At 39.3% G+C, this 17,104-nt stretch overlaps 1 protein-coding gene across 13 annotated transcripts in view; it reads right to left on the bottom strand.

The window, feature by feature from the left end:
* Positions 1–17,104, bottom strand: part of DCAF1 (DDB1 and CUL4 associated factor 1) — a 93,060-nt gene that overhangs the window by 67,299 nt on the left and 8,657 nt on the right. For 10 of the 13 annotated variants that reach the window (XM_033424486.2, XM_049693784.1, XM_049693781.1 and 7 more), the window contains 4 exons: positions 16,534–16,651; positions 9,834–9,910; positions 7,437–7,510; positions 5,247–5,360 (listed from right to left, as the gene is read on the bottom strand). In XM_033424486.2, the coding sequence (XP_033280377.1) occupies positions 5,247–5,360; positions 7,437–7,510; positions 9,834–9,910; positions 16,534–16,643 (375 nt within the window). In that variant the 5' untranslated portion in view covers positions 16,644–16,651. Of the gene's footprint in view, positions 1–5,246; positions 5,361–7,436; positions 7,511–9,833; positions 9,911–10,738; positions 10,979–16,533; positions 16,652–17,104 lie in introns of those variants that run through there. The other 3 variants (XM_049693780.1, XM_049693786.1, XM_049693785.1) reach the window with 3 other exon arrangements.

Raw genomic sequence — 17,104 nt, 5'->3', positions numbered from 1 at the left:
AATCCCTGGTCAGGAAACTAGATCCCACATGCTGCAACTAAGAGTTCACATGCCGCAACTAAAAGATCCCACATGTTGCAACTGAAGATCCTGTACACAGCAACAAGGATCCCACATGTGGCAAGGAAGATCCCACACGCGGCAACGAAGATCCCGCACATGGCAACTAAGAACCGGCACAGCGAAATAAATAAATAAATGTTAAAAAAAAAAAAAAACCTACAGAAGGGGATAAAATATTTGAAATGATGAGACCCAAAATGCTTAATCTCCAAAATATACAAACAGCTCATACAACTCAACAACAAAAAAAAACAAACAACCCAATTGAAAAATCAAAAGAAGATCTTAATAGACATTTCTCCAAAGAAGACATGCAGATGGCCAGTAGGCACATGAAAAGATGCTCAACATCACTGATTATTAGAGAAATGTAAAACAAAACTAAAATGAGGTACCACCTCACACCAGTCAGAACTGCCATCATTAAAAAGTCTACAAATAACAGGGACTTCCCTGATGGCACAGTGGTTAAGAATCCGCCTGCCAATGCAGGGGACACGGGTTCAAGCCGTGGTCCGGGAAGATCCCACATGCCGTGGAGCAACTAAGCCCGTGCACCACAACTACTGAGCCTGCGCTCTAGAGGCTGCATGCCACAACTACTGAAGCCCATGTGCCTAGAGCTCCACAACAAGAGAAGCCTGCGCACTGCAATGAAGAGAAGCCCCTGCTCGCCGCAACTACAGAAAGCCTGCGTGCAGTAATGAAGACTCAACACAGCCATTTATTTATTCATTTATCTTTTTTTTTTTTTTGCGTTACACGGGCCTCTCACTGTTCTGGCCTCTCCCGTTGCAGAGCACAGCCTCCGGACATGCAGGCTCAGCGGCCATGGCTCACAGGCCCAGCCGCTCCGCCACATTTGGGATCTTCCCAGACCGGGGCACGAACCCGTGTCCCCTGCATCGGCAGGCGGACTCTCAACCACTGCACCACCAGGGAAACCCTTTTTTTTTTTTCTAAAGTCTACAAATAACAAATGCTGGAGTGGGTGTGGAGAAAAGGGCACCCTCCTACAATGTTGGTGGGAATGCAAGTTGGTGCAGCCACTATACTGGAAAATAGTATGGAGGTTCCTCAGAAAAGTAAAAATACAGTTACCATATGATCCAGCAATCCCACTCCTGGGCATATACCCAGACAAAACTATAATTCAAAAAGACAGGGGTTTCCCTGGTGGCACAGTGGTTAAGAATCCGCCTGCCAATACAAGGGACACAGGTTTGAGCCCTGCTCCGGGACGATCCCACATGCCGTGGAGCAACTAAGCCCATGAGCCACAACTACTGCGCCTGCACTCTACAGCCTGCGACCCACAACCACTGAGCCCACGTGCCACAACTACCGAAGCCCACGCGCCTAGAGCCCGTGCTCTGCAGCAAGAGAAGCCACCACAATGAGAAGCCCGCACACCGCAACAAAGAGTAGCCCCCACTCGTCGCAACTAGAGAAAGCCCACACGCAGCAACAAAGACCCAACACAGCCAAAAATAAATAAATAAAAAGATACAGGTACCCCTATGTTCATAGCAGCACTATTCACAATAGCCAAAACATGGAAACAACCTAAAGGTCCGTCGACAGATGAATGGATAAAAAAAAGATGTGGTACATATATATAATGAAATACGACCCAGCCATAAAACAGAACGAAATAATGGCATTTGCAGCAACATGGATACAACCTGAGATTATCATACTAAGTAAAATCAGACAGAGAAAGACAAATACCACGTGATATCACTTATATGTGGAATCTAAAATATGGCACAAATGAGCCTATCTACAAAACAGAAACAGACTCACAGACATAGAGAACAGACTTGTGGTTACCAAGGAGGATGGAGGGAGGCAGAGGGATGGACTGGGAGTTTGGGGTTAGTAGATGCAAACTATTACATTTAGAACAGACGAACAACAAGGTCCTACTGTATAATACAGGGAACTATATCCAGTCTCCTGGGATAAACCATAATGGAAAAGAATATTAAAAAAAAAAAAGAATGTATATATGTATACAAATGAGCCACCTTGCTGTACAGCAGAAATTAACACAGCATTGTAAATCAACTATACTTAAAAAAAAAAGAGCAGCAAGCATAAACAGAAAATAAAACAAAATAAAATTTAAAGCTATTTCAACATCTGTGAAAGTACAATCCAGCAACTTTTTTAAACAGCAGCTAGAATACAATCAATTTAGTAACTTACAACCAGCTCTTAAAAAGAAATGAAATAGAAACTATAAGGATGCACTGCACAAAGGGTAAACAATGTTCAAGAAAACTCTGATACATATAATGTATGGGTTGCAACGTAAAACAAAATGTACCCAGCTTTTGGAAAAAGTAAAATGTGTAACTATCGGTTCAGAAAGTTTGAGAAACACTGCTCTAAAGCAGTGAATCTTTTTTTTAAATAAATTTATTAATTTTATTTTATTTATTTTTGGCTACACTGGGTCTGCATTGTTGCACGTGGGTTTTTTCTAGTTGCGGCGAGTGGGGGCTACTCTTCGTTGCAGTGCGCAGGCCTCTCATTGCGGTGGCATCTCTTGTTGCAGAGCACAGGCTCTAGAGCCCAGGCTCAGTAGCTGTGGCACACGGGCTTAGCTGCTCCGTGGCATGTGGGATCTTCCCAGACCAGGGCTCTAAACCCATGTCCCCTGCACTGGCAGGCAGATTCTTAACCACTGTGCCACCAGGGAAGCCCTAAAGCAATGAGTCTTAACTGTAGCTTTGTGAAACACCAGTTGCCAATCTGTCTAAAAATAATGATTTTGTTTTCTTTTTCTTTTTTTTTTTTTTTTTGAGCGGGGGGGCGGTCTGCACTGCACAGAATGCAGAATCTAAGTTCCCTGACCAGGGATCGAACCTGTGCTCCCTGCAGTGGAAGTGTGGAGTCTTAACCACTGGACCGCCAGGGAAGTCCCCAAAAATTATGATTTCTGACTCATTAATTTACACACTATAATTAAATGTTTTTAAAGAAGTAAAACATTGATTCACACCAAAAAATGTGCATAGGATATTTCTGAAAGGTAAAGAACATCATATGATCCAGTGGTAAGGTCTCACAAGGTTAAAGAGGTTTATAATCTACACTCTAGGACATTGGATTCAAGGCAATGTTATTTCCAACCTAATTATGATTATCTTTGAATAATTTACTTCTCTCGACCTAATAAAAATCAGTTATTAAGAAACAAAACTGTTCTAGGACTTCCCTGGTGGTGCGGTGGTTAACAATCTGCCTGTCAATGCAGGGAACATGGGTTCAAGCCCTGGTCAAGGAAGATCCCACATAATATATAAATCTTGCATATAACAAATACACTGCTGTAAGTGCTTCATTTTCACCATGCTTTTCAAAAGAACTCACATTAAAAAAAAAAGAATTCACATTAAAACATTTTTGACAGAAGATAGATTTTTTTGGTCTCCCACAGTGGGAGCTAATTAGAGATTTTTAAATCTAGTCTACATAATACTGCAAACTATAGCATTAATAACAATGTTATTCTCTAAAATACATTATGTGGTACAATTCTATAATAAAATTTTCTTAAAAGTTAAGAAAATCTGTTTCCAGATCTTTCACTTGGCTTATGCATTTAACTATACTGAGACTTCCAGATTTTTTCAGATTAAATTTTTAGTGTCTTTAAAAGCAAAGAAAGCTATATAGCATACACAATTCACACTGCAAATTCTTAATGCTAAGAGACAAAATATCAACATTACTTCTAAAAACACAGCAACTAATTTTTGACAACTGAAATATACACAGTCACTAACAAATTACCATTCTCTGGTCTTCAAAGCACTTATCCTTACTTGAAATTATCAGTTTGTCTCTGTTCTTCCAAATATATATATAAATATAAGCTCCTATGTTGCTGACAAAATATTCCCAGCACATAGCATAAAACACAGCCCAGCACAGCCTTCAAACATTAACTAAGTGAATATTAAATACTGTCAAGAATAGGACAGCCTTCCTCAGAACAGAATGTCCTCATCACTGGGGAAGACTACTCATCATTAAGAATAAGAGTCTTAATTATTAGAGAAATGCAAATCAAAATTACAATGAGGTAACCTCACATCAGTCAGAATCACCAACATTAAAAAATCTACAAAGAATAAATGCTGAAGAGGGTGTGGAGAAAAGGGAACCCTCCTACACCGTTGGTGGGAATGTAAATTGGTACAGCCACTATGGAGAACAGTATGGAGGTTCCTTAAAAAAAAACTAAAAATAGAACTACCATGTGACCCAGCAATCCCACTATGGGCATACACACAGAAAAAACCATAATTCAAAAAGATACATGCACCCCGATGTTCCCTGCAGCACTATTTACAACTGCCAGGACACGGAAGCAAGCTAAATGTCCACTGACAGAAGAATGGATAAAGAAGATGTGATACATATATGCAATGGAATATTACTCAGCCATAAAAAGGAACGAAATGTCATTTGCAGTGACGTGGATGGACCTAGAGACTGTCATACAGAGTGAAGTCACAAAGAGAAAGAAATATCGTATAGTATCACTTATATGTGGAATCTACAAAAATGGTATACAGATGAACTTATTAGCAAAGCAGAAATAGAGTCACAGATGTAGAAAACAAACTTATCGTTACCAAGGGGGAAGGGAGGGTGGGATGAATTGGGAGAATGGTAATGACATATATATGCTACTATATACAAAACAGATAACTAATGAGAACCTACTGTATAGCACAGGGAACTATACTCAGTGCTCTTGTGGTGACCTAAATGGGAAGGAAATCTAAAAAAGAGTGGATATACATATATGTATAACTGACTCACTCTGCTGTACAGCACCCTAACACAACATTGTAAAGCACCTACTTTCCAATAAAAAAAAAAAGGAATAAGAGTTTGAATAAGATCATAAATCGTTAAATCCACAAATCCATATCTAAAAACATGATCTTAAGATTTTAAAAAAGACTACAGCACCCAAGCAGCAAGTACTCACTAAAATAGTTATTTAAAAATTTTTCTTATTGTTTGTCTTAATTTCTTAAGATTCTATAATATAGATTACTACTATAATAAGAAAAAACTATAACAATTATTTTAACAAAGAAAAACAGATCAGCATTCAACTAAAAAATAAAATGTTGACTTTTCTTTTTAGTAAGTACCTTTTCTTGAAAGACGACAGCAGTTTCTAGCCCTGGCATGATGTCCAGTAGGAGTCTGCAAGCAGCAGTGTTTAAAGGGGGCTCTCGGCTTGTCATCACATATGCATTCACCAGCTGTAAAGAAAAGGAGTACATCTCATCTGAAATTCAACCCAATCAAATTAATAATGACTAATAAAACCTTAATACATTCCCATAGCTTGCCTAAAGGGTATTAAAGAAGACTATACCTAACATTAATTAAACCTGCAATTATTAGAAATAGTTATGATCCTGCTGAGCCATGATAATACCATATAATTTCTTCTGCCACTTTAAAGTCAAATCCCCCTAAAACAACTCAGCAACCATAGAAATTCAAGCTCAAGGGATATCACAAAGAAAACACTCCCATCCTCATATACACTTTTTCAGAAGGATAAAACAGGGCAAGATAAGCCTCCCCTCACCCCTCCCTGATTCTTGACAACAGTTAATGAAAAAATTTGAGTTTTATATTTTATATATATAAATGTATCAATAAAACTTTCCTTTTGGCACTCATCAAATAAATACTGGATCTCTAAGTGGCACTGTGTTCTATTGCTGGGTATACAACAGTGAATAAGACACAGTCCCACCATCAAAGGGTTCATAATACAAAAGAGGTGACAGTTGGAAAAACAAATATCATAAGTACAGGATGCTACAGAAACCTGTAGGAAGCCATACAACTCTGCAAGGGAATCAGAGAAGGCTTTAGAGAGGAAGGGATTCCAAGCGAGAACATGAAGGACAAGCAGGAATAGCTAAGGAGGAGTGGGAAAGAGAGGAGGGCCAAAGGTCAGGAACAGAAAATGAGAGAACAGAGGCCATGAGATTGGGTTTATAAACCAAAATAAAAAATTTAAAATTTATCTTGAGAGCAATGGGAAAGCACTAATGGATTTTAAGCAAGAGAATGCCATGATCATTTTTTGCATTTGATAAAGATTTTCGGGATATAAGTAAAGAATGGGTTGGGACAAGATAAGAAGAGAAACCAATTAAGAGGCTATTGCAGTATCGAGAGATGGTGGTAGCTAACCTAAGGTCTGACAACAAGGGCAGAAAGAAGCGGAGGGATTTGTGAAGGTTAAGGGGGAGGGCACAATAAGACCTGTAAGTTCACTGAATAAGAAAGCTTAGAGGAATAAAGGATAACTTCCAGCTGGCTAGGAAAGGACACCATTACTGAGCTAGAGCATAAGAGAAACAGATTGTGGGGCAAACAATGAGACATGCAGAATTCAAGGTGCCTGTGGGAAATATCCATGTGGGAACGTCTAGAAGGCAGCTGGAAGTGATCTGAAGCAGAGAAGAGACACCAGTGATAAATAAAATTGGGAATTAATATAATACAGATAAAAATAATAGCTAATAATTACTGAGCCCTCATGTGCCAGGTTCTGAACTAAGTACTTTTCATGTTTAATTTCATTCAAGGATTACAAAAACATTTTAAGGTAAGAACTATCATCCCTATTTCATAGATTAGGGAAATAAAGCTTTGAGAAAATAAAGCTTGGAGAGGCTTAAGTTGCCTAAAGATCAAAATGTCAATGAAGAGTGGAGCTGCACTTAAACCCAAAACATGGACCCCAAAGCCCATGCTCTCAAGCATCATGCTATTCCACCTCCAAAATCAAACCTAACAGCCACAATTTATTAAATAATTACTATGTTCAGGAGCTGTGAGTAATACATACTTTTTTTTTTACCCTCATTTACTCCTCAACAGACCAGAGTTAAATAAGGCACTTTCTCTCCCTCCACATGCCCAATGCACACACCCATAGTGTCAGTGCAGAGTCATACGGTACATATCACTCTTACTTTTCTATTCAAGAATCCAAGAGAACTCCTATATTCCCAAACTCAAAATCATCTCACCCCAGAATGAGCACAGATGCCTTGGGAACCCTCACCAATATTCAACTGAACAAAGTACACACCAAAGAGAAAACACCTTGGCCACAACCAGGACTTTGGTAATAAAGAAGTCCATGATTAGTCTATTTCATTGAACCAATACCAAATTTAAAAAGCTACCCACTCTATTCCCAACTTTGTCAAGGCCTCAGGAAAAAACAGACTATTTACAAAAAAAAACAATAAAGGTACAGCATCTGCTGATGATAATCTCTAGAGAAAAGTAAGAAGCAAACCTACTGCATTCATGAAATCATCATTCTTGAAGAGTATTCTCAGCAAGTGGCCCAGCATACACTCTGGATCAGCTCGACCTACCAAAAGAAGAGGGGAGGAACAAACAAAGGAATGAGTAAGTCATCCCAGTCAAGCAACTCAAACCTCTGGAAAGGCACCTGGGTTGTTTTAAGTACTATTAAAAGGCCAGCAAAAATTAACAGAAACAAAGAAAAGATTCTTTTGATGAATCAGATTTCATAAGGAGCATTCTTTAAAATTAAAAATGACAATAAAAAATTTGAGACACTGCTCTCTAACTTTCCCATCTCCCAGCATATTGCCTACACATCAATGCTGAATTAAATAAATGAGCACTAGACCCAGACCAGCATCACTAAGAGTATACAAGGGTCTACAAAAGAATCATAAAGGAGCCTAAAAGAATGAAAACCCATGACTTCCCAGACAAAGAAAGGAAGGAAGCACAACTTCTTTTGATGAGTGGCCTGGAGAAGATAGGCTCCAAGTCCAATCTCTCAACTATAATGCCAACAGCAGTACAAATGTGTCCTCAAACCTGTAATGAACACTCCAGGTTTGGGGGACAGGGGGAATCCCGCCAAGCAATCACCAATTCTAAAGATAAAATAAACGTGGTCATCTTAACTTCTGAGCTCCTGGGGAAAGAAAGGAGGCCAGGAACGTAGGATTTACTCAACACACAGCCTAAGTGTAAAAGAATTACTTAATGGTTGGGAAAATTACTGGTTCGCTTTTAAAAGAGATATCATCAATTTAATTTTCCTTTCAGAGTGGCAAATTTAGTCAAAGGATACAATTTAGGATGAAGAAAAGATATAAGCTGCTGATATAAAGTTTTTACCAAGCTGTAATTAATATCCCAAAGTAATTCACAAAAACAGAAGTTAGAGAATGGTACTATAAAAACAAACGTGGACCTCAGATTACTTAACTTTCTCTCTTTATAAAAGATGAAACTGTGACCCTTATTTTTATTAATAGAAATTATGCCTAATGACAAATATGACTTAACATAAGAGTTAGGAAGGAAAAAAACTGTCTTTAAATTTCTACTGAAAAAAAAGGCATTCTTCTCTCCCTTCTTCCTCGTTACCATTTCATCCTTCCCAAGGCAATGTCACTAAGCATGATCACCTCTTGAATTCTTTTCACAATCCCATGAATTAACTTAGTTTCTTTTCACTTTCCTACTATTTCATGCTCTGATTGCCTTACTGAAGATGTTAGCCCAATAGCCGTTCTCAAAGTCACAAGTGGGGATGTCTAGGACAAGAGCAGCAGGTAACATCACATAAACAACTGGACACTCAATTTGAAATGCTTAGCTTACTTACATTTGGGAATAAAAGTCTAAGAAACAGAAATAAACCCTGGAACATTTGGGTGGATATACAATGTTCTTATTTTTGTAAGTCCCATTCATTCTCACTATCTCTCCACATACAAAATCTCAGACTCTTCTCTCCAAAAGGAACTCCTGGTTTTATAAAGAGAAAATTTATATGCAGTGTGGGCCCACATGACATAAGCTTTGCCCACTGGTAAGCTACCTTAGAGAGAACATAAAATAGCAGTCTCAAGTCCCATACAGTTCTGTATTATAGCAAATTCCATGCCAAAGCAGGCTGGTTTGTCATGGCTCTAATTAAATTGGCCCAAAAGAAAACCACATTAACATGAGATGGCATATTTTAGCTGTTGGAACACTAAAGTAGACATCAAGAAATCCATTCATTCATTATTCAAGGTTCCAAGCATCAATTTCATAACTAAAAGCAAGGCACTGAATGCATTCTCAACCACATCTCCCCGTTAATAAAAGGATAATTATTGTTGTTAGAAAAATGAAGGCACAGAGGATAACATCTTTTGGTTTAAAAGTCAGAAAGACAGAACATTTTTCTCTTTTTAAATCTTTGTAATCATATCAACTGAGTCAATAAGGTATATCTATATAATTTAGTTCCTTTAAGTTAGCTTCTAGTAATAGTAATCTTCCATTTAATAGGTAAATATTAAAAGTATTTCCATTTTGCCAGGAATTTATTTTTCCTCTCTGCCCCCACCTTGAGCAATATTTTAACAAATAAATTCTATTTCAATTGAAAAATATTCCTTATATTAAGCAGTTTTCTTTTTTTTTTGCGGTACACGGGCCTCTCACTGTTGTGGCCTCTCCCGTTGCGGAACACAGGCTACGGACGCACAGGCTCAGCGGCCATGGCTCACAGGCCCAGTCGCTCCACGGCATGTGGGATCTTCCCGGACCGGGGCACGAACCCGTGTCCCCTGCATCGGCAGGTGGACTCTCAATCACTGTGCCACCAGGGAAGCCCTAAGCAGTTTAGAGCCAGGCTTAAGAGAACACAGTCTCACCAGGATGTCGATCATCAAATGGGTCTGGATCCCCCTTACGATATTCTTCAGTTTCTTTTTCAATCAATTCAGACATCCTAGCACAAAGAGAAGACAGGGTCAATTCTAGACAAGCATACAAAAAAAAAGGTATCACTACCTACAATAGTCAAACAATCAAGGTACAAAATAAAAGCAAAAAATTAGAAAAAGGGTATTTTCCTAACAAACATAAAGACCTAAACAACTATCTCATAAAACAGTTTTCCACTCCCAAATCCATTCTTCTCTCCAACTCTCCTGTCTCAAATAATAGCACTATCCCCTCAGAAGCCAAAAACAAGGAGTCATCATTAAAACTGTCCTTTTCTCCCCATCCCCCACAGCAATAATTCCTATAAGCTCTACCTACAAAATATCTCCTGACTTTAATCATTTCCTTAAATTTTGACCACTCCTACCCTTGTCCAGACCACCTTTATCAACTTCTGGACTACCTGCAATAGACTTTTCCCTGGTCTCCTTGTTTCTTGCTTCCATGCTTGACCTGACACAATACACCTCCAACTTTGAATGACTTACCCTCAACTTAAATTAAACCCAAGCACTGCAAGGTTTACAGTAACCTGGCTTTTGTCTGCATCTATGACCACTTCTTGTACTCCTCCACCCCTCCTTTATTAAGCTACAGTCACATGGCCTTCCCTGCTCTTCAGAGTCCAAACTCGTAACTGCTCCAGGACCTTTCTAGGTGCTGTTACCTCAGCCTGTAACATTCTTCCACCCACCCAGGTTCCCACCCCTGCCCTAAGCAACCACTCACCTACTTTTTCTCACTAAAGATTAGTTTTGCCTGTTCTACAATTTCATATAAATGAAATCACATATACTCTTTTTTTTTAATTTTATTTTATTTATTTATTTACTTTTGGCTGCGTTGGGTCTTCGTTGCTGCGTGCGGGCTTTCTCTAGTTGCAGCGAGCGGGGGCTACTCTTCGTTGTGGTGCGTGGGCTTCTCTTGCTGTGGAGCACGGGCTCTAGGCATGCAGGCTTCAGTAGTTGTGGCTCGTGGGCTCTAGAGCGCAGGCTCAGTAGTTGTGGCGCACGGGCTTAGTTGCTCCACGGCATGTGGGATCTTCCCGGAACAGGGATGGAACCCGTGTCCCCTGCATTGGCAAGCGGATTCTTAACCACTGCACGACCAGGGAAGCTCCACATATACTCTTTTTATGTTTGACTTCTTTCACTCAGCACGTTGAGTCATCCATGTTGTTGCACGTTATCAACTGTTCTTTTTTATTCACACTTTTTTTTTTGAAATAAGAAAAATCACTTTCTGAGTACCCTAAGGACTGACATTTTAACCTATTATAATGACAATCAAATAAAAGGCTTTCATGCTCTCCAGTATCTAGGATGCTCTATCCTAACTCAAATTTTCCTGCATGCTTTATTTCCACAAAACCATACTTCTAGTCTTAAGGGTTAAGCTCCCTGCAAAAATTCTTGCCCACTCTGGTATATTTTTCCCCATCAAGCCTCAAAAGTATTTCTACCTTTTCTACCTTTCCCCCTAAACTCTGAAAACTCTCTTTGCCACAAAGGATGATCACATAAAATGTATTTTAAATTACATATTATAAGATCTACTAGTATCTTCAGTGGAAACTAAGCAATATAGCACAGCAGAAGTTAAAAACATGGATTCTGGAGCCAGATGGCCAGTGTTCAAATCATATCTCTTCCCCTGTTTGTGACTTCGGTCAAGTTATTTAACCTCTCTGCGCCTAATCTGTAAAATGAGGATAACAGTCCCTATCTTACAGAGTTTCCCTGAAGTAAAAGTTAATATATGTAGTCTGCTTAAAACAGAACTTAAGTCAGAGCTATTTAGGTGGTGTTCCTATGGAAACTGGGAATCAATAACAAATAGAAAACGAATTAATCTAAGGTAGATATTGATGCAATGGGGCAGGAGGGAGCCTTCTGGAGGTAGTACTCAAGTTCTATAATTTGATCTAGGTGATGATTTTGTAAGTAAACAATCCATCCCTCAGTATCCACAGAGAATTGGTTCCAGGACCTCCCAGGGATACTAAAATCCTCTAATGCTCAAGTCCTTTGTATAAAATGGCATAGTACAGTTGGCCCTCCACATCCACAGAGTCAAGCAACCGTGGGTGGACTATAAATTATATCTCAATAATATAAAAAAAAACACAAAACCTGGGTTAAGCTCATACAGCTTGGCGCAATGCCAGTCCTTTTTCACAGAATTAAGTCGAAGTCTTGATTATAATAAATAAAACAACATAAAAAATAAAAAGTCAATCAAGTTATAGAGTTGTACATTTTTCTTAGGAAAATAGCCAAAAGATCATTTTAAAAAGTAGTCAGTAAAGGAGCATGTAGGCCTGAAATTCATTTGCTTTTCATGCAATACACCCAAACTGAAGCCAGTTTGCAGGGTGAGAGGGATGACAGATGTGAAGATACTTTAGGAAATAGCCAGTGAACTAACAGACCCACAATTTGAAGGATGGTAAGAGTTTTGCTCCTATCTAAAATAAACTATACTCTGAATTCATCCTACTGTCTCTTAAAGTCCCAGTCTAACCTTAAAGATCTTTTTAAGATCTTGCTCCATATAACTTTATCTTCCATTCCTACCTTATATTCACCCTCCACTCTGGCGGGGCCCATTTCCTCACTGCCACAAAAACATGCCCCAGTTCATTCTCCCCTAGATACATTTTTCAGTCACATTTGAACTTTTCCTAGAAAACCTTGTCTCTGCTTTCAATCAAGGTATATTCTACCAACTTTCAAGTCCCTGTTCCAAGGAACCTTTACCTCATCCTACACTGGAAAGCCCACTGGAATTGGAGTTAAAACCCAGTATTTTAACCTTAGCTTTCTACTGCCTGGCTATAGTCTTTTGGGTTTTTTTGTTTTGTTTTTTTGTTTGTTTTGGCCACGCTGGGTCTTTGTTGCTGCACGCAGGCTTTCTCTAGCTGCGGCAAGCAGGGGGGTACTCTTTGTTGTGGTGCACGGGCTTCTCGTTGCAGTGGCTTCTCTCTTGTTGTGGAGCACGGGCTCTAGGTACACGGGCTTCAGTAGTTGCAGCACACGGGCCCTAGAGCGCAGGCTCAGTAGTTGTGGTGCATGGGTTTAGTTGCTCCGCAGCATGTGGGATCTTCCCAGACCTGGGATCAAACCCGTGGTCCCTGCATTGCAGGCGGATTCTTAACTACTGCACCACCAGGGAAGTCCTATAGTCTTTTGCAAGCAGCTCAGAGGATGGCGGCTATCTTTTAACAATGTAGCTCTCACACTTTTAGTGACAAATGAAGAAGCTGAGGTTCAGAGAAGTGTCTCCTACAGTTCTGACACACAAAAGGTCCTCAAACATTTGTTGAATGAATAGAAGAAATGGACTCATTCAAATTCTTTCCATTCTCCTAACCCCTAGAATATTTACAAACCACACTGCCAATCTAGCACTTCATTATATGCTATTTTGTACTACTATGCATTTTTTGGAGCCATTAGTTGCCTCCCAGATGGTTATCTCCTTGAAGATAGGGTCCCTCCATTTAGGCTTTGCACTGCTGAATACCATAGCATAATGACAAAGTTCAGGGTCAAATATGATAATTAATATGAAATAATCCTGAAAATAAAGTTTTTTGGTTTTGGGGTTTTTTTTGGCCTCACCACGCAGCTTGCAGGATCTTAGTTCCCTGCCCAGGGATTGAACACGGGCCCCGGGAGTGGAAGCACCGAGTCCTAACCACTGGACCGCCAGGGAATTCCCGAAAATAAAGTATTAAAAAATACCTTATATTTTATATCTTTTGAGCAATTAAATGAATCTACCACTAACACTATCATCCCCATTCATGACTCTCTCCTCCTTTCAAAGGTACATCAATCAATAATCCACACACGTTAAATGCACAATACTTAAGATTCTTTAATTCACTGTGGCTGCACTTCAAGTAGCTTGTGATTAATAGTTCTTAATGTCCAATGCCTCTACAAATGAAAATCCACTTTCCACCAGTCAGCAATAATCCTTTCCCTAAAAAAAAACTGTACTTTCACATGTTCCCCATCTATCAAGAGCAATTAAGAACAAAGCATTTATCCCTGTTTAAACTGTCATAAGATCATAGTTCTCTTTATCCCTAGAGAATAGATCATTGCATAAACAAAGTTTTTTTTCTCTGCTATGATATTACAGATTAGATGTTAAAGAGCCCCATGTTCCAGAGGCTTCCTGCTCAGAAAAACCATGGGCATCCCAACCCAGCCTTTTTTTTTTCACTTTCTCTTCTTCCTTAACACATTCATTCAATAAAATTATGTCCCACACAGTTTACTATGTACCAAGCATTGGGCAAGTCAGTGTCTGAGGCAACACAAGGAGACACCAATAAAAATGAGTAGTACCTGACTTCAAAAAAGACTTACAATTTAGTGAGGAGACACATGTAAAAAGATAATTATAATACAAGTGGTAATTAAAATGGGGGAAAGATTTTTTTTAATTGAAGTATAGCTGATTTACAATGTTGTGTTAATTACTGCTGTACAGCAAAGTGATTAAGTTATACATATATATACATATACATACATTCTTTTTTCAAATATTCCTTTCCATTATGGCTTATCATAGGATATTAAATATAATTCTCTGTGCTATACAGTAGGACCTGGTTGTTTATCCATTCTATATATAAAAGCTTACATCTGCTAATCCCAACCTCCCACTCCATCCCTCCCCCAACCCCCTTGGCAACCTCTATGTCCATGATTCCATTTCTGTTTCATAGATAGGTTCATTTGTGTCATATTTCAGATTTCACATATAAGTGATATCATATGATATTTACAGACATGATTTTTTTTTTTTTCGGTATGTGGGCCTCTCACTGTTGTGGCCTCTCCTGTTGCGGAGCACAGGCTCCGGACGCACAGGCTCAGCAGCCATGGCTCACGGGCCCAGCCACTCTGCGGCATGTGGGATCCTCCCCGACCGGGTCACGAACCTGTGTCCCCTGCATCGGCAGGCGGACTCTCAACCACTGCGCCACCAGGGACGCCCCAAGACATGATTCTTGAACTGCTTCCTGAAAGGACTAGAGCTTGCCAGGCAGATATACCAAGGAAAGGCATTTCAGGCCAAAGAAACAGCAAGTGTAAAGGCACACAGACACTGGAAAATATGGTTCTATTCCTCTCTGAAGAACAACACTATGAGGCAGAAAAAGGAAGTACAGACTAAATCATAAATGGCCTCATAGGCCACTCTAAATTACATTTCATTCTGAAGGAAAAGGGTGCCAGGGAAGAATTATGAGCTGAGGTATGATATATTAGAAGAGGGTAAACTGCAGACAGAGGGATAATGCACACTGCCTAATGAGCCAGTCAAGACACGATCAATACCTAATAAAGGAAGTGCGAATGGGGAAGAAGAGGAAGCAGAAACCCTCAGGGCTTGGTGACTAAGTTGTGCTAGTAAAGGAATACACTAGGGAGAATGGTTTTCAGTTTTTAGTTTATAACTATTTACACCAAGGCAGGGAGCACAAAAGCACAAACTGTGAATGAAGAGGGAGGTAGGATGAAGATGATAAGCTCTATTTTGAACATAGTATGTTTCAGGTGTCTGTGGTATAACCAGGTAAACATGTATACACCAATCAGCTGAGAAATGGGTCTGAAATTTTTAAAAAGAGGAGTCTGCAGTGAAAATAGAAATTTGAAAGTTAACATGAGAATAATTTTTTAAATCATGGACAGAGATGAAACTATCTAGGTAGAATACTTAGGGTGAAGAGAGAAGAGAACCACAAACAAAACCTTGGTGCTAAAACATTGGCAGGAGAAGAACCTTGGAAAGAGAATGACAACAAAAGGGCCTGAGAGGAAAGGGAAGAAATTTTTACAAGGTTCAAGAAGTAGAGAGATAAAAGACTAGTTCCGACAGGGAAAAAAAATGGATTGAGAATTCATGAAGTGAGCCTTCCTTCCTTCCTTCTGTCTTTCTGTCTCTCTCTCTTTCCCTCCCTCTCTCCCTTCCTTCCTTCCTTCCTCTCTCTCACTTTGCTTCATCTGGGTAGCCAGAAATTATTTTGCTCTGAGAAGTGAGAATAAACTAGAGAAAGTGAAAAGAGAAGAAAGAGAAGTACTGAAGGCCCATTCTATTCTCCTGAGAAACTATTTAATGGCCTACATTATGCCAATGCTTATGCAGGGTCTGAATGAGTGTTGTAAGGTCAGACCCAATGACCCCATTGATTTTCTGGCAGAGTATCTTTTCCAAGAACAATCCTGAAATGCAGTGAAACTTTAAAGATCTCGTGTCATATACTTTTACAGAGCTGGAGATGAGTTTAACATTGTAATTTGGAAAATTGCTTCAAAAATGCTTTTCTAGTTTTGGGGAAATTTTTTTCTTCCTGCAAACAAATATTTTATTAAGTAGAACCATTAAAAAAACTTCTATGGAAAAAAAACCAAAAAGAATTCACAAAGTGAAAATGTTCTATAACATTCTCCAATTTTTCCTTTTTTTTTTTTTGGCCACGCTGTGTGGCTTGCAGGATCTTAGTTCCCCAACCAGGAATTGAACCTGGGCCCACGGCAGTGGACTGCCAGGGAATTCCCAATTTTTCCTTTTTTTAAAAAAGAAAAACTTAATTGTTCATACCTGGTAAGGATAGGTACCATGTCCTGCCCACTGCCATGTTCCTTTTCCCACTGCTCCAGCAGGGTAGTGAGCTCAGCTTTGGAGTCCACATGTACCGCTACTGTAGTCATGACTTGGCCTAAGGAAGCAAAAAAAAAAAAAGAAAAACACACACACACAAATGAGCACAGGCAAATAAACTTGACATACTTCCTATGAAAAGAAAAGTGAGGAGGGAGGAAAAAAGGGATGCACAAGCAAGGGAAATAACTAAAAGCATGGGAAATTTAACCATTGGACCCTGTAGATAATTTTATTTGTGGTACAGTGGGAAACCCAGGATTGGGAGCCTGGATACTCATCAAGTCATGACAAGTCTTTTCTTCTCTCTCAACCTCAGTTTGCTAGACTGTCAAATGAGACAGGGTACTGGATCAAAATCATGATTCTTAACCTTTCTAGGATCAGGAATTCCTGAGAATCAGACAAAACCTATGGTTCCTTTCTCCCCTCAGAAACACACATACAGGTATCCCTGCTTTTCAGAGAAGTTCGCTTTATGCCATTTCGTTTTTATGAAAGAACTACATTA

This window comes from Orcinus orca, chromosome 10, assembly GCF_937001465.1.
Source record: "Orcinus orca chromosome 10, mOrcOrc1.1, whole genome shotgun sequence".
Taxonomy (NCBI): domain Eukaryota; kingdom Metazoa; phylum Chordata; class Mammalia; order Artiodactyla; family Delphinidae; genus Orcinus; species Orcinus orca.
The sequence above is the reverse complement of the archived record's forward strand: the minus strand, read 5'-3'. Positions and strand labels throughout refer to the sequence as shown.